Source organism: Lynx canadensis, chromosome B3 (assembly GCF_007474595.2).
Source record: "Lynx canadensis isolate LIC74 chromosome B3, mLynCan4.pri.v2, whole genome shotgun sequence".
Lineage (NCBI taxonomy): Eukaryota > Metazoa > Chordata > Mammalia > Carnivora > Felidae > Lynx > Lynx canadensis.
The window spans coordinates 128,948,212-128,967,352 of NC_044308.2; the positions used below are offsets into that span (position 1 = coordinate 128,948,212).

General features: G+C 38.9%; 1 protein-coding gene across 2 annotated transcripts in view; it reads left to right on the forward strand.

The window, feature by feature from the left end:
* Positions 1 to 17,510, forward strand: part of FLRT2 (fibronectin leucine rich transmembrane protein 2) — a 108,007-nt gene extending 90,497 nt beyond the window's left edge. For both annotated transcript variants that reach the window (XM_030319726.2, XM_030319725.1), the window contains exon 2: positions 4,072 to 17,510. In XM_030319726.2, coding sequence (XP_030175586.1) covers positions 4,461 to 6,443 — 1,983 coding nt within the window. In that variant the 5' untranslated portion in view covers positions 4,072 to 4,460 and the 3' untranslated portion in view covers positions 6,444 to 17,510. The remainder of the gene's footprint in view (positions 1 to 4,071) is intronic.
* Positions 17,511 to 19,141: the final 1,631 nt, after the last annotated feature.

Sequence of the window (19,141 nt, forward strand, 5' to 3'; positions counted from 1 at the left end):
CAGGGAGAAGTAGGGAGAGTTGGGGAAGGTGCGTTGCCATCCAAGTTTTGTTCCTTCTCTTAGCTGGGCTGAGTTTTACCTCTTGATCCACCTTACAACCTGCTTGGTTCCTTGTGCAGCACTTTTTGAATCTCTTCCCTTGTAACTTTTAATCCTTCAGATCATTACATAGACAGTCTTTGTCCTGCAACGTTTTTCCTGATACCCCAAGGACTAGGTGAGAGCTCCTTACACAGTACCCTAAGTTTAGAACTCCTTATACAGTACTGTAATTCCCTGCTTATTCATTTCTCTCCCCTGACTTAATCAAGCTCATGAAGCCAAAACCCACATCGCTTCCGCCTAAGAGTGTATCTTCATTCTAATGCCCAGGCCAATAAATATTGGTTGAATAAATGAATGAAAACCATGCTGCATTTTCATGTTTTTTTTTTTTTTTTTTTTTTTGGTGTCCATGGCAAGAAGAATTTTTAGGTTCTGTTTATTAGAAACCTATGTTTGATTTCTTCTATAAAATTAGAATAATAATGCTAACCTCCTAAGGTACTTGTAAGATGGTGTAGGTCTGTGATTCTCAATTGGGGGTGATTTAGTCACCCCAGGAGACATATATTTGACAAGGCCTGGAGACATTTTTGGATGTTCACGGAAGCTCCACCACAGAATCATCTGGCCCAAAATATCAGTAGTGCTGAGGTTGAGAAATCCTGGAGTATACAAAAATGCATAGAACTTGAAAGGTTCAAAGCGATTTTATTTTGCTCTACACGTTGGAGTTCACCTCTTTGGACAACCTAAATATTAATAATTACACAGAGAATAATAGTTTATATTTATTATGTTCTTGTAGGTATCAGGCAACATAAAAGCTTTTCACAAATACTATCCTATTTAATTCTCTCAAGAATACTATGAGATAAGAACTATTATTATTGTCATTTTTCAGGCGAGGAAAGGAAGGCATAGAGTTTAAGATCCTGCAGCTACTCTGTGTCAGAGGTGGGATGAAAAGTCAGGGGCTATGCTTTTGACCATTATACTGTACCGCCTTCTCTATGGATGGAGTCTCCAGCTTAAGGTCTAAAAGGATTTCTGCCCTCAGTATTCGGTAGGAATTCACACTGAAAATATGGAGGAAATTTTAGCCTATTTAATGAAAAAAAAAATGTCATCATTGCCTACGTGTTTGTAATTTTACACTTGCACTAATTTGAACAAAGATACAGTATACTGGCTGACATAATATAGGCTGTCGTTGATCCAAGGATTACAACAAATCTATTTGATGTAATTTTGTGGGATTCCGAAGAAGCTCAAAGAAAACCCTGAGAGTTTGTTTTCATTTAGAATTGAACTTGTCATAGCTGATCAACACATGGTGATCTCGATGGGACTTTTCTCCTCTTAAGGTGGATAAGCAGTGACAGTTTGCCCCATGTAATCCTATTAGGAGATTTCTTCGGGACCACATCCTCTTCTTACATAATTATAAAAGAACCACTCGTAAGGAGAGTTCAGAGGCCAGAGAGCAAAGCCTGGGGCAAAGGATTGGCTGATGGGGCTTTTACTGTTCTTACAGAAGACACAGTTCAGGCAAGTGGAAAATCTATAATTTGAAAACATGATAGTGTCCCGGTCTGTACTGAGTACTTTGCTAAGCTCCCAGTGATTATTAACTTTGAGGCTGTTAGCTGAGGAACTTTCCAAATAAATTCTGTCATCCTCAAGTATCGGCTAATTGTTTCCAGGGCCTTAAAACTTAGACTGTAAACTCAGTTAAGAAACATCTATTCTCTTTATTTAGGAACTTAGAACCCTGGGGTAGCTGGTTTTCTATCTTAGGAAATTATTGTGTGCTACTATCACATGTTGAAGATACTTGTGGAATGCTAAAAAATGTGTTAGGTTCTATCCTTTGGTCTCATTTTCCTGCCTCCTGTGAAGATCAGATGCTAATAACACCAAACAAATATTTCTTCTTAAATAAATCATGTTTTGTAAAAGTGGGCTCCCCTGATCACAAGTAACTTTGTAAGCTCCTACAGGGTATTAGTGCCTGTCATGCAGACATACATTTTCAAGGGTCTGTTGAGGCCAAGTAATACATATGGTGTAACCATTGCACTATTCCACCTCCAAGATGTCATTTATACATAAGATGTCATTTGAGACTGTCTCCGGGGGACAAAAGTGATGAGTATGCCTTATGCTTTCACTCTTCTTGAAGAGTCATTGGGCATCTTCTTCCATTTATTTTATATTTAATAAATTAAAATATTCGAATGGTTAAATGTTACTGTGTTTAGGGCAATGCCTCTCAAATTTTAACGTGCACACCCAGGTTCTTGCTAACGTGCAGATTCTGCCTTTCGAACAATTTCCCAGCTCAAGCTCATGCTACTGGACCAAGATCACACTTGAATAGCTAGCTATTAGGGAGCATTGAGATGGCTTAAAAATTTAAAATCTGAGCTTAAGGATGATGTCAGGCTGATGGCATTAAACTAATTTTCCCTATACTATCCTTGGCTGTATTATAAATTATTCTTTAAGTTATATAGGGAGATTTTTGCTGGGTTGGAGGGATGGCTCCTGTCTAGTGGCAAAACATATATTTATTTGTACGTTTTAACAAAGTAAATAATGTTTGATTTTTAAGAAAGTATCATATCTCAATCTGTTTTGGCGTGGAGAAAACTCCCTATATCTCCCCTTCCCTTTTTAAGGTTTTTGAACAAGAAAACATGAATTTTACTGTTTCAGGTCATCAGTGGCATTTTTTTAGGTGGTTCACAATTTTTTTTAAGTTGTAGAACAAATTTACAATATCCTTGACAGTTAAACAGCATTTGTGGTGTGTTTTTTTTTTTCTTTTTTAATTATGTTTCTAAAGATAGCTAAGGGAACAATTTCAAATAGTTCCTCTGTGCTTCTAGATATGAGTTGTTTCAATTTCTGTCTTTTGGTGAGAATTAAGAAACTCATAGCTTGCCATGTCCTGTCATGTTGGCTTATTTTGTAAGGAAATAAAATCTGGCACCTTTCAATTATCTGCTTTACCTCTCTGATCTAAAAACAGATGGAACACATTGTAGAGCAGGGAGGCATGATTACTATCTGTGTATTGCCTTGACTTCCCCAACTGGGTCTTCTATCATTTCAAAGTGTGCTAAAGGTCTTTCTTTAAAGCAGGAAAAAAGGGGTGCCCGGGTGGCTAAATTGATTAAGCATCTAACTCCTGATGTCAGCTCAGGTCTTCATCTCAGAGTCATGAGTTCAAGGCCGGTACTGCTCTCCACTCTGGACATGGAACCTACAAAAAAAAAAAAAAAAAAGGTAGAAATAAACACAGATGGGAGGAAGGGGGTGGTGTTGAAAAATACCTTATTCCCAATCATGAGTGTGGCAACTCTCAAATCTGTACCTAGAGGTCCCGAAAGAGGGAATAAATACACATGTATTATGAACTGGAGTTTGGTCTTTCTCCTTAGTACCTTGAGGGTAAGCTGTTTTGATGGAAGACAAAGGTGAGGAGAGACGAAAAATGGGGAAGAAAAAAAATCTGTCTGCCTTCACGCGTGCTTCTGTGCATTGTGTTTATTCCTCTTCCTTACGGCATTAGATCAAAAGGACACATCTTTTTAAATGACCTCAGCAGTGCCTATTTTGCATTTAGAAAAGGCTTCACGTTTCTTCTCTCAAGTGGTGTTAGGTACTCAGTCATTTGTTTCATCTTGAAAGAAGATGTGACCAGTTGGATTTGTAGGTAACCATCATTATTGATTCAGTGGATTCAGCAGTGTGCCTTTTGTGCCCTTTCTATTTGGATATTCAAACAGATATTTAAGAGACGGTACTGATTGGGTTGTTGAAGATAAGGTAATTGAATCGTGTTCCTTTGTTGAATACCTTTTCAACTAAATTATTGTTGCTTAAAACATCATTTAACGCCAACTCTGTGGCCCTGGCCATTTGGTTCTGGCCATAGTGTTCTTAAAAGGCATCTAGTAACCAGAACTTCATCCATCACTATCCTAAACTGACTTTTTTCTCTCTACTTTTCTCTGACAGAGTGCAGATTGAGCTTAACCAAGAAGTTCATAGTCTGATCAACACTGACCTGATCTACAACATCAGAAGGGAGTTCTGCCTGCCCAGTTGGGCCTCTGTTGACTGCAGATAACTCGGCTTCACTCATTGCCTGTGTGGAAAATTCTCCCTATTGATTTTTTGTGTTTTTTTTTTGTTTTGTTTTTTTGTTTTTGCACATGGAGGACAGTAACAAAGACGGCAACACAGGCTGATAAGAGCAGAGATCACAGGAGAATTCTTTTCTTACAGGCCCTTGGGACTTTTCCTCTAGTTGGAGTTCTGGACTTTAACAGAGCCCTTTCCAGTCATTTTGGTTTTGTTTTTTGTTACTTTCCCACCACCTTGTATTTTGTTTCCGTACTTCAGAAATGGGCCTACAGACCACACAGTGGCCCAGCCGTGGGGCTTTTTTCCTGAAGTCTTGGCTTCTCATTTCCCTGGGGCTCTACTCACAAATGTCAAAAACCTTGGCGTGCCCTAGCGTGTGCCGCTGCGACAGGAACTTTGTCTACTGTAACGAGCGAAGCTTGACCTCAGTGCCTCTTGGGATCCCGGAGGGCGTAACCGTACTCTACCTCCACAACAACCAAATTAATAATGCTGGATTTCCCGCAGAACTGCACAACGTACGGTCGGTGCACACGGTCTACCTTTATGGCAACCAACTGGATGAATTCCCCATGAACCTTCCCAAGAACGTCAGAGTCCTCCATTTGCAGGAAAACAACATTCAGACCATTTCTCGGGCTGCTCTCGCCCAGCTCTTGAAGCTCGAAGAGCTTCACCTGGATGACAACTCGATATCCACGGTGGGGGTGGAAGATGGGGCCTTCCGGGAGGCTGTGAGCCTCAAACTGTTGTTCCTATCCAAGAATCACCTGAGCAGCGTGCCCGTTGGGCTTCCTGTGGATTTGCAAGAGCTGAGAGTGGATGAAAATCGTATCGCTGTCATATCAGACATGGCCTTTCAGAACCTCACGAGCTTAGAGCGTCTGATCGTGGATGGGAACCTCCTGACTAACAAGGGCATTGCCGAGGGTACCTTCAGTCATCTCACCAAGCTCAAGGAATTTTCCATTGTTCGGAATTCACTCTCCCACCCCCCTCCTGATCTCCCAGGTACACATCTGATCAGGCTCTACCTGCAGGACAACCAGATCAACCACATCCCTTTGACAGCCTTCTCAAATCTTCGCAAGCTGGAACGCCTGGACATATCCAACAATCAACTGCGCGTGTTGACTCAAGGGGTCTTTGATAATCTCTCCAACCTGAAGCAGCTCACTGCTCGGAATAACCCCTGGTTTTGTGACTGCAGTATTAAATGGGTCACGGAATGGCTCAAATACATCCCTTCATCTCTCAACGTGCGAGGTTTCATGTGCCAAGGGCCCGAGCAAGTCCGGGGGATGGCTGTCAGGGAGCTGAATATGAATCTTTTGTCATGCCCCACCACGACCCCTGGGCTGCCCGTCTTTACCCCAGCTCCAAGTACAGCCTCGCCAACGACCCAGCCTTCCACGCTCTCTGTCCCAACCCCTAGCAGAAGCTACGTGCCTCTGACTCCCACCACAGCGAAACTTCCCACGATCCCTGACTGGGATGGCAGAGAAAGAGTGACCCCGCCTATTTCTGAACGGATCCAACTCTCTATCCATTTTGTGAATGACACGTCCATCCAAGTCAGCTGGCTCTCTCTCTTTACCGTGATGGCATACAAACTCACGTGGGTGAAAATGGGCCACAGTTTAGTAGGGGGCATCGTTCAGGAACGCATAGTCAGCGGTGAGAAACAGCACTTGAGCCTGGTTAATTTAGAGCCCAGATCCACCTATCGGATTTGTTTAGTGCCACTGGATGCTTTTAACTACCGAGCTGTGGAAGATACCATTTGTTCCGAGGCCACCACCCATGCCTCGTATTTGAACAATGGCAGCAACACGGCTTCCAGCCACGAGCAGACGACTTCCCGCAGCATGGGCTCCCCTTTTCTGCTGGCGGGCCTGATCGGGGGCGCGGTGATATTTGTGCTCGTGGTCTTGCTCAGCGTCTTTTGCTGGCACATGCACAAAAAGGGGCGCTACACCTCCCAGAAGTGGAAATACAACCGAGGGCGGCGGAAAGACGACTACTGCGAGGCGGGCACCAAGAAAGACAATTCCATCCTGGAGATGACAGAAACCAGCTTTCAGATCGTCTCCTTAAATAACGATCAGCTCCTTAAAGGAGATTTCAGACTGCAGCCCCTTTATACCCCAAACGGGGGCATTAATTACACGGACTGCCATATCCCCAACAACATGCGATACTGTAACAGCAGTGTGCCAGACCTGGAGCACTGCCACACGTGACAGCCAGAGGTCCAGCATTATAAAGGCGGACAGTAAGACTCTGGAGAACACACACACGTGTGTGCACCGAAAGACACACGGATTACATTTGATAAATGTTGCCCAGATGCATTTGTGCATTTGCATACTCTGTAATTTATACGGTGTACTATATAATGGGATTTAAAGAAAAAAGTGCTATCTTTTCTATTTCAAGTTAATGACAAACAGTTTTGTAACTCTTTGCTTTTTAAATCTTAAAAAAAAAATAGTTGCTGAAGTACTGTACAGGGTTGTACCATGAGAACCCAATGCCAAGGCTAAGGAGTGATTCTTCCTCATGATGCACATTCACCATTTTACTGTTGAAGCTGTCAGAATAAATTCCTTTCTTATGGTTGGTGGTCAGATGAAAAGGCACATGGAAACGGACTCATCAGGGTAGGCTACACAACATGGGGAAAACAAGGAATGGCCCAGATAGATATCTTTATGCTATTTCTATACTTCCTGGTGTGGAAGGAAAGTTAAAAATTTCAAAGTAGAAGAAAGGAGGTAGTTACCCTGGTTTGACCCAAAGCAGGAAATCTAGAAGGCATCACGAGGAAGCCCGTTCCTGTAAGATAAGTTAACTGAACCCGGCAGAATCCAGAAAATGATGTGGGCTTTGAAAAGAACTTCAAACCCGGGGGTTGGCTTTCTGACTGAGAGCCTAAAAATCACCCCTCATGCCTCCCTGATCCTATGTGATAACAGAGTTAGAGACTTGAGTCTGATTCCGGCCATCTTCAGGGACAGATAGGATGTTCCAGCAAGAAAACTCCCTTTAAAAGTGTTACTATTCAAATTATATGTCAGGTTGAATCACATTCAACAGAGATATATTCTAGAATACTTTTTTAGAAGAGGCTAATAAAATAACGGGAAGAATTATATTGAATGGAATTATTTTTGATAATGAGAATTATTTGGGTAGATTCACCGCAGCTATGTCAACATGATATTTAGACCAACAAGAGATCAGTGTTTGGAATATACTAAACTTGTTATTTAACAACTATTGGTACCATTTAGACAAAAGCAAGTGATCAGTGATTCTGCTACACTTCATCAAACGGCTTTGTTAGTATCATGTTGAAATAGCTTGAATTAATACCTTTATCCCCTTGCAAATTTGTCTTCCAATCACCTCACCTATATTTTCGTAACTAGCCATTTATGCTAGATTTTTCCCCCCCACTCTGCTTAAACTTTGAAAGAGAAAATGAGATCCCAGTCTCGGGTCCACAAAATATCCATATATACTTATACACTTTAAAATGTATACTAATTTTCTCTGCTGATAATTCTATAAGGACATATCAAAGCTGGCTGAAATAATGTATTTTTTTAAAGCAATACTGAGTTTCCACCTTGGACCGATGTTCATCCTATTCCATTTTTGAAATTTCATTTATTCCCTTTCAGTCTTGGATGTCCCTCTTCTTTCGGAATTGTGGAGGGATGATCTATCTTACATTAGTAGGATCACATGGAACAAGTCAGAGAGCACAGGCTCCTTCCCCTAATCTTGGCAGAGTGGGCAAAGAGCAGAGGGCATAGAGAAGAGAGGGATGTCTGTGCTTAATTCTAGATATTTTCAAAGCAATGCCCATTTTCACAAAGTATGTATAACTCACTCCTTTTCATCCCGTAGATGTAGAAGGGCTATCGATCACCTACATTAACTAAAAAAACACACCATTGGAAAATTCCTTTTAAAATCAAATTCTGCCCTGTGTTGTGGATTTCCTTTCCCACTGGCCATTTTTTAGGGACCTGTGAAATTGATGTCACACTCATTTTGTCTTTCTCTCTCGCTCTTTCTCTGTCTCTCACTTTTAACAAAATAGAACTGTGATGTGTCTTCTTTGTAAGAGTTTAGGTATAAAACGCTATGCAAGTTTTTCTTTATAGTAAGAGCTTTATTTTCTTTAATAACGTACCCCCCAACTTATATGTTTTAATCTCCCTTGTCCCTCAGAATAAGCAGAACATATAACTGAAGTTACAATGTTGTAGAGGCAAGAATCGAAACAGCAGTCAGTTGAACTGAAATTAGCTGTTAATTAATTTGAATTAATTCAAAAGTGACTGAGGTTTCCATATGAGTTTATTAGCTAGCAAAATCTGGCTGTTGCTTGTTGAAAGATAATTCCACACAGCAAAGGGACAAGACAGTCTGTGAAGGTGATCAGTGTTAATAGTAAGCCATCTACCATTCAGGACAATGACATGGGGTTGTGTGTATTTAACTGGATAATTCCCTTCCACTGTTGTCTTCTCCTTGGCTGTGTAGATAAAACTATGTGTTCACATTATGGTACTTTGACTTTTGAGGGTTTTTTTTTTCTCTTTTATCCACAAAATAATCATGCTCGTTTATTTATATTGTGTATCTAACCCCCAGCATCATATTTGGCTGCTGAAACATTTTAGTTTCGAGCCAAGACCGATGTTGGAAAGGTTTCTATAATGTCTTGTGGGATTCACAGAATTATTTGGGGCTTGAGTGGTACAATGAAGTCCTAGTCATGTGAAGGGGCCTCTGCTAAAAGACGTTCCTGAAGAGATAGAACCTAGTTACAGTCTTTGCTTTGATCTTGCGCACAGTATGATGGAGGCTGCTAAAAATAAGATCAGTGTCTCGTTTGTCATAGCATACCTGGGGCTCTCACGCCAGGATAGGAAGCCTATCACGGAATTTGTAATGTCTTACGTGTCTTAGGAAAACTGCTGAATAACCAACCGTCAGTGTTGGCTTAGGCTTTGATTGGCATCTTCAGTCTCGGGAAGTGTGTTTTGCTGAAACATCTACCCTCTAATGGAGCCTCTCTTGCTGCCATTGTTATGTACTTTGAGATTAGCCAAGAGTCACAGTTGAAGATGCAGGCCAGGACCATGAACCAACAAGACATACACCCTGGCTTATAGAATTGGATGCTGTTTGACCAAACAAGCTGATTTCAGATAACACAAGGCCACTTTCAGAGCTAGGCAACTGTCACTGTGCAGAGGAAATTCTAAGAGTGAGAGGTGTACCGTGATCACACAGACGTTATTGATCGTTATTCATTCCCAGGGTTGTCATTAATACCTGCTTGTTGTGGGGAGATGTGTTTGAACAGGGAGAGGCTCTGTGCTCCCCTCAAAACTGTCAAATACATTAGCAGTTCATCACAACGGATGGCCACAGGCAGAGACAAAAAGTGTGTTTCCCTGCCCGGTTTCCTTGTATGAGAAGTGGAAAGCATTCTATCCCCTGAGAAATAATGCGATTTCTAATTACCTGGATGTCTGTTGGAAATATATAAGATATGTTCCCCAAGGTTTAAAAAAACAAACTGTGTTGCTGTATTGTGACCAGTCTGGCAAAAAATATTAATGAAGTCGCTAATTTTAAGGCCCCGTTTCCTACCAGTGCCGATCATGATGGTCTTAGTCACTTCCCAAGATCATAACTGACTTCCCCACGTGGAGAACCAGCTCTGCATGCGGTGAGCAGAACACCCAATGCAAGCAAAAGTTACAGGGAACGGCTGAGGCAGATCACCTTTTGACAGTGAACTGGTTAGTTTTCATCAATTTCTTTGTTTACAGCATTTTTCTCTACCCTACAACAAGGAGACATTGAGTTTTACGTTAGAACAAGAACAGTTTTGCCCATGATTTACCTTTCCAGCTTCATGGGAGTGCAAAGCAATTTCTTTGTGCCGCAAAGGGCAATACAAATACAAAACAAACAAACAAACAGCTCTCCTAATTCTTACTCTTGTCAAAACTGACCTGATGCTCTTTTTTAAAAAGTGAAAATACTAATGAAGAAAGCTATGGCTTACATCCTTCTCTGATTTCTACATCAGGGCCATAAGACAATTGACCACTGGGGGATGCTTGTCACAGAATGTGGGGAGAAAGTTTTGTCCATGTATGATACTGTTGTTACAACAAACCAATCAGATTCTTTTGCTATAGTTTTCATTTTTCTTTTTCTAGAGGCACATCATTCACCAGAAGAGCACAAAGCAAGGCCATCGTAACAGGCATTTTTAAACTAGTATGCAACACACACGTACGTGCACACACACACACACAAACACGCACACTGAGGCATTTATGAAGATGTCCATGGGATATAAGATTTATAACTTTTTGAGGCAAGGTGAAGGCGTCACCACTGTCTGTCCCTCTAAGACCAGTATATATTCACCAAAAGTTAATCCCAATGGTTTGTTATTGTTTGAACCACATGTTGATTTCCTTCTGGTTTATGTTTAGTGTGCTCTCGTAACAAGGGACTGCAAGGGGCTGGAAGATTCTGCATCGCACGTACTCTGAGACCTACCATGCCGCACACCTTGTTAACTACAAACTTCACTCTACACTATACAGTACCTTGTTGATATATTCAGTAAAGGCTTATTTTAAAAGAAAACCACATTTTGTTTATCTGAGTAAGTTCATTGGGTTATAGCCAACACTTGCATTGTTAATGTGAAAGAGAAATTGTTAATGTGGAAGGCTTCCTGATGATGCATGAGGGTGGCAGGAATAAAGGAGGTGATAGGATTTTTCCTTTTCTCCTACCTTGAAGACAACTGCTGTTTTTAAAGCCATTTAACCTTTTTTTGTGTGTGTGAGGGGTTTATATGAAATCTTCATGTTCTTTTCTACTTCCCGACTAACTTGTGTGTTTGTCTGCATATCTTTTCAGTATACACCATACATCACGAATATTGTTTTGTATTTGTGAAATCTGTATTGCTTAGGATAGAGATAAATACGAATGTAGTTATCCAATCAGAATAGCCCCCCCCCATTTCATAACATACTCTATTGGTTTTAAAATGTCAATTTTTCTTAAGAATTCCCATGGTACATTTCTACTTCAGATTTGTTTATAGCTCATGCACCCATACTTCTAATGAGCACTCATGAAAATGTATCTATTCACGTGCTCCAGTTCAACTCAGATTATTCTCATGATTTTGCCAGACCCCTTTCCTCTAACTCTTTAATAATGTATTTGACAGATTAAATCAGGAAACAAAATCACGACACTTCAGTTAACTAGTATTAATTATTTGTAGAATCTATGTTGGAAAATTAAGTATGCAAGACAGTGGTCACTGGTGATTTCTATTACACTTGGGAAATTTTGTGTCAAGTAATGTCCATGCGACTCTCAGTTACTTTTACCAAGAATTGCAGACCTTATTCTGTGAAGACCAGACCCTTAGTCGAGGAATAAAATTCGTTAAAAAAAAAGTTTATTACAAGTCAGCATTTGGCTGACTTCAGAAGTTTTGTAGAAGAATAAAATACAGTCTTAGGCAAGTCAAGCACACCTTCTACTTCCCTGTGTTCCTAAAGAAATCTGTCTGTTCACCCAAAGTATTTATTTTTCATGTACCTTCTACAGAATTCTATGTTAGGTTCTTTTGGGGATTCAGAGAAAAATATGACTCTACCACTAAGGAGCTCACAGATTGTGCAAGAAGCTTGTTTTTGAACACATCCCGGAGTCCCAGAGACCATGTAATAATTTTACATTCTCTCAACCTCAAGAGAGTATCTAAGGTGACAAAAGAAATAGACGTACTTCTTGATACATTTGATGATGCATTTGTTGTATATATTAGATGATTTTGGTGTTTAGTAGATGACGCAAAGTGATGGTGCGTTGATGAAATTAGAATTGAATTTGAATCAAATTTTCAAACAGATACTAAGTAATTGAACATTTAGGAATTGTGTTTGGTAATTAGACATGCAACTTTAAATTTCCGCTGGGCACCAGAATATAAATTAATCCAAAACAATAAATAATGGCACCTGACAATTCTTGAGCACCAATGTAATGCCACATTTAGAATGCTTTGATACATGTGGTCACATTTTGTCTCCAACTATGTAAGGTGTTTCATCTTAGCTTTTCAGCATGTAAAACTTCCCAAGAAGTATAGCGATTCGTCCCTGATCATAAAACCTGTGAATGGCAGAGTCGGGTGTTAACCCCAAACATGATTCTTAGACTCTTAAGTACTTTCTCGCCTCTTAAATTGACTAGCTTTGAGATGGACTAGCCTTCAGGACAACTTCTTTGTCAACGGTTAAAATTTGTGATGATCGAGATATCACAACATCACTCTGAGGACACATATATTAATTATTGTTTGTGGCAAATCAAGGAAACATTCTAAAAACCTAAAAATATTTGTCTTTCAAATCCCATTGCTGTTTTTTTTAGAGAAATTCTGTGTTTGTTATTATTGGGTGGCTGCACATTTATCTGACTTGAAAGCTTCAGATGGAATCAAGATATGCCTACACCCACGGGGTGAGCTGAAAGAACTATTAAAAGGACTTGAGTGAGGTTATTTTTAGTAATGAGTTTGTTTCTTACTTGAGAGGTTGCTCGAAGTATTTTGTAGATCCTGCTGAAGATGCTCATATGTCAGAATCTATTAGGGCCTTAGCAAACTGGCTCCTGGATTTACAATTTTTTTTGATAGCACAAATAGAAAATGTGCGCTTTAGAGGATATTGTAGGAGCTTTGTTTTTATTAGTTATATGGAAAGTTAAGGATAAAGCATTTGTAATGGTACACTCTAAAAACAGAGGTCTTTTTAGCACACACACACACACACACACACCCCAATTGATGAACCCGTTTGCCCATTTTCTTGGTGTGAAGTCTAAACTAAATGAAAAATTCATTACATCCTTAAGGAGATTCTTGTCATTTCTGTGACATAATCAACTTCCATATTGGGTCAATCTATTCCTAACCAAATATCAAATTATGCTGGTTCAGATTCTGCTAAACTCCCTGGTTTGGGTAGGATGGGCCTTTGTTAGTTTAGTTTTGTTTTCATTTAGCAACTATTTGATGAAGCCTGGTAAGTTTTGGTGCTGAATAAGATTGCTTTCCGGGACAGCAAATTTGGCATCATCAGAAATCTTTCCTGAAAGTTATGGTACTCAACACATGGGCCAGGTTTTTCCTGTCTCTTTGCCTCCTTTGAGCACTCGCACTCTTACATTTAAGTAATCATACAGCAGTTCTGCTTACAGCCCTTACATGCTTTCTCAAATGTTTTTTCTCCTCTCCTTTTCCTAACTCTGACATGGTTAAGACCCTTCCTGTATTCTCTAGTCCACCTGCATCTTTCCTACACACCGTGGGACAAGGTATAATAGTCTATAAATAATGCCTGATTGTGACAAGGCATTACCATGATTTTAAGAGAGAATTCAAGCTCTTTGTATGACATAATGTGTCATATATACATTACTCTCTGGCATTCCTTACTAGTATGTCCTCCTCATTCATTATGTTCTCTGGACTAGATAGATACTTGAAATCAACCAACAGTCTATCTCTAAGAAATGTCAACTCTTCCATACTGCTGTAGCTTTACTCGACGTTGTTTATCCTATGACATTCACTTTCTCCTTTGCTTGGTGAACTGTTTCTTCTTTAAGATATGACTCAAGTGGCCCCCACCTTTGGGAAGCTTCTCAAATCACATCTGTCAACTATCTGACTCCTTTGTGCAGTTAATATAACTTTAAAATACTTTTCTTTACGGCATCTATATTTTGTGGGTTTTCATGGGTATGTTTCATGCCTATATTTTAACCCCCCGGAGACAGAGGACAGACTCTGGCAATTTTTGTATCTCATCCAGTGATGAGTAAGTACAGTGTCCAGCCCTGGGCAGGTGTCTCGTACATGCTTTTGGGTAAAATGTGAACAGAGCACATGGGACAATGAAGTGATATCAGGTGTCCCCAAACAGCAGCAGCTCAAATAACAGCTACCCTGTCAACCTCCTACGGCTGGATGACTTTCTTAAAAGCCTCCAAATGATCGGTGGAATTCTGGATATGCAGAATTAGACTTGCTCAGAAGCTACGATATGAATTTTACAAGAAACAAAACATACATTTCCTAAAAAAATCTTTTGTTTACCCATGACTATTTTTAGAGAAATTTTGTTTTCGTGATTATTTGTTGATCACACATTTATCTGATTTGAAAACTTTATTATGAAATCAGGATATGTTTATACCTACAAGGAAGGCTGAGAGAACTATTCAAATGATTTGAAGAACATCCTTTTTATATTTTAAAGAAAACCCCAAAACTCTGAGCCAACTTGCAAAAAGGCATATAAAGACATATCTTAAAGAATTGTCTTACCAGATGTCATCATCATGAGAAGTACACAAAGTATGGATAGACATAAAGTCAAAGTAAAACATTTTGACACTTTGCTAGGCATGATGAACTTTTCACGTGTAAAAAAGTAGATTAGTTTTTTGTTTCCATCAACAATATCAAAAGGGACAGTCGATATTCACTGTGTCATATCTTATACCTAAAATATGGCATGTATCATTTAGATACATTGTATTATCTTGATTATTTGCTCTACAAATAAATAGTTCTCTTCTAGAAATGATATTCCCATAAAGAAGGATGCAGGGGAGGTGGTAGTTACTAAAACCTCAAACTTGAAACAGGCTGACTTATTTTGGAAACCTGTCTCTGCCAATTGGCTTTGTTAATAACTTATACTTTATGGTCATCAGTTTCCTTTACCTGAAATGGAGACAGTGAAGTCTAACACATATGGGGGTTGCCAGAAGTGCAGGTATGTAGAGCAGTTAACAGTTTGTCAGACTCGGCAAGCATTGAATAAATGGCATTGGACATGATATATTTTCAGACAGACCTCTTTCACAAGCACAGAGTGACATATTGCCCACTTTATATGAAGACACCCAAGTTCATGAGTATTAAGATCAGAATTATACAAGAGTCACGTATTCAAAGGTAATTAGCATCCCAAATTTCACATAATTGTGTACAACCACTATCAGTACAGTCCAACAGGGAGTTTTCCATTTTCTCTACTTTTTTTTTTTTTTTTTTACTGGAAAAGTTAGGGAAAGTGAGGCGCCATAAGGCAGCACAGAACAATACCAGGTCCTCTGTCTCATGATGGGTGGGACCATTGAGCATCACTGTTGAACGGAAAAAGAATAGACTTCTTTGTAGTGTAGCTAACATATTTCCTCTCTGATCTTCAGAATACACATACATGTGATTATTGCTAAAAATTAGCACAGAAGTATCAAATGCGCTCTGATAATGAGTGTTCAGAAGACATTGGGAAGTTAAAACTAAAAAAAAGCAAGATAATAACTTTCTGCTCAAAAATCTATAATGTTAAATGACATGGTTTTATTTCGTTTTACTATAACCAACCATAGGATCTATACCGGCACTTGGCTGGCAGATAGCGGGGCTGGTAACAACCAAATGGAAGAGCATGTTAATGGTTCTGCAGTGTAGATGTGACAGTCTACCATCTGTCACCCAGTTACTTTTTGCAATCAATGTCATTCTTCATTTTGTAATCTCATTGTAATTAAGAGGCATACGTCCTCTTTGAATAGGTCATGTTCTTTTTTCCTTTGGTGCATGGTAATTGATGGTAGTGAAAACAGGCTCAAAACAGGTCACTCTTTTGGGCTCTATATTTGCGTTATTTTCCTTTTATCCTGCCTTTCCTTGTTTAATAAAGGCAGAAGGTTAGCCATTCAGATGCTAAGGGAAAAATGCTTTCTCTTCTAGTCCTTGACTGCAGAGTTTAATTGGTTTAGGGGCAGCTATTCCGCAGGGAGAAGTCAATATTGGCATTCCCCTGGTCTATAGCCAATTTCTCTTCTCTTTGGGCTGGTGTCTGTTTTGATAGCTTGCCTCCCGGCTTTTTCTGTTGTTAACTTTTTACATATTGACTCTTACTAGTTGGAATACAGTGTGCTCCACTAGTGGATCTTGAATAAGAGGGAACCATTTGCTTTGTAATGGAGGCCAATCACCTCTGACAGAAAGCATCAGTTTCTATACAGCCTATTGTATGGGGCTTACTGAACATGATGAACCTCTCTGATTCTGAGTTCAAATCTGTCCAGAGTTTTCCTTGCTCCATTCCATGGGCCTTGAGCGTATTTATGCTTCTATTTCCTCATCGGTCCTTGAGGTAATTACAGTAATTACCTCAGCAGCAACAATACAGCAAGGTGCCTGGCACACACTAAAGTGTTCAATCAATATCAGGCGCTTTCTGAAAATATGGGGAATTAATATCCACAAAGTAGGATTACACACCTTGGATCTCCTTTGGATCATGGGTCAGACCATTCATCTCTCTGGCCTATTTCTTCTTGTTGAGAGCATAAGACTTTGGTTGATTTCTTAAGTTCTTTTGGACTCTCAATTCTGTTTCATTCTTGTCAATTTTCCATGAAGCTTAGCTATAGTGAATTGGGCTGATTTATGCCATGTGTTTTCATGAATTTCAGGAAGATATGTATGGGAGAGAAAACAGGGAGCATGCAAAAATTCCATTTCATTGACTTTATTACAAAGACTAGCATGTCCCCCATTAGTTACAGCAACAGTAAACTCAATATGTTTGGAAAGCATCATGCACAAGTATGAAAAGAGCCTTGGAATCACAAAGAGCTCCCACTTGATACCTGTGTGTTATTAATGTTCCTAAACCTCATTTTCCTCATATGTGAGATAGGGTAACAGTACTTGTGAAGAGTCAATGAGATAATTTATGTCAAGTGTTCGGTGCAGTAACAGATTCATTCAAGCTCATCATGGCTGAAAAATGACAAATGAATAGAAAGAGAAGCAAGTGGAAACAAAGCTTATTCTTATTAACTCAATTATCTTTCCCTCAAAAGAGAGAAATTCAAACTATGTTACTAAGTAGACATATTTATAAAATACTTTATTTCGATAAAAAATTATTAAAGATAGATTTCCCTACAATAAAACTTGTATAAAACAAGATTGTTTCTTAAAATACTGAGTGCATCTTCTATCTTTGTAAGCCTTTTATGTAATAGCTATTAAACTTTAAATATTCAACAGAAAAGAAATTATGATAATACCCAGGAAAATGCTGAATGATAAATGTACTTTATTTTTGATGAAATAGAACAGATTTTAACACTGACTGTGCCACTTCTTATCTTTGAACCCTGAAAAAATATACAATTGTGGTCTTAAAAATAAAGAAAGAGTTTTTAGAACAATTAGAAAATACTTCTTTCCAGGGCCTTCAATACATTTATAAAGCCATGGCTTACCAGGTAGCAAAGGATGTTAATTTGAAAATATTTACCTTAAAGTGGTTGCCTAAGAATCCCAGACAGTAAGCAATAGCTTTAATTGATCACATCATACATCTGAATTTAATAATGAAACATTGCTTTATTAAGGATGTTTATATAATGCAGACTTTCCAACAATTTATACCATCTAATGATGGACACTTTAAATAAATAGCTTGTAGCTATGTGCTTAGAAAGTGATCCTTGGGACTCAGATCGAGGTATCATTATCTGTTCACTTCTTTTACAAGCTCACTTATTCATTATGTCCTTGTTATGGAATTTTTAAAAGTTTGTTACTTCTATGAAAAGAATTTAGTAAAATGTAACCAAGTTAGTACAATAATTATTTTCGAAAGTTAGTTAAGCCTTATGCTACCTCTGTAAAGGACCAAAATCGCATTTTAAAGGAATTTATCAAAGCAAATATGACAAAATTACTTAATAGTATTTTTTTCCAAACATTAAAATTCTGCCTGGCAGTTTAATAACTTACAAGTAAATCAAAGATGAAGTCATCTGAGGGAAAAGTATGTAATTGTTAATCAATTTTGCATAGTGAAGGAAATTCAAAACTTCAGAGATATGCTTTTGAAATAATTTATTTTAACAAAGCTTTCGTTAATGAAAGAATTACTACAAAGTGAGTCTATCGTAGTGTAACCTGAAAGCCAGTGCAAGCCAGGGCAACTGGAAAAGTAAACAACAAACAAACCAGTATAGGGAAGAAAGATAGAAAATGTTTACATAAAATTACCATGTTAATGGACAAAAACCCCCATCAAAAACAAAATGAAAAACACACACACACACACAAATGTTTTACAGAGCAGTGATTAAAGTATGGGCAAATAAATTGGGGTGTGAAATGCATTTTTAGGGAAAAACACACAATGTGTTTTGTAGGTACATGAATCAGCACACTTACATATACAAATCATTTGTGGCATGGATACAAGATAATCAGGTTTAGTTTAGAAAACATAATAAAAAAGAAACATCGAGACCAAGAAGTTATCAAAAGAATGAACAAGTAGTTTAAAATATTAACCATCCAGGGGCGCCTGGGTGGCTCAGTTGGTTGAGCGTCCAACTTCGGCTCAGGTCATGATCTCGTGGTTCGTGGGTTCGAGTCCCGGGTCGGGCTCTGTGCTGATGGCTTGGGGCCTGAAGCCTACTTCAGATTCTGTGTGTGTGTGTGTGTGTGTGTGTGTGTGTGTGTGCGTGTCTGCCCCTCTCCTGCTTGCACTCTGTCTCTCTCTCAAAAATAAATAAACATTTAGGGGAAAAATATTAACCATTCAAGTACTAGAAATTTGAACTGCTCTTATTAAAAGTTATTTGAGAATCCACAGCATATATGATGGTGGAAATTGCAATGGTTTTAGAGTTCAAATATTGGCTCATTGACTTACCAGCTGTGTCCCTAGCCAAATAATTAACCACTTTAATATTTGGTATCTTATATCTAAAG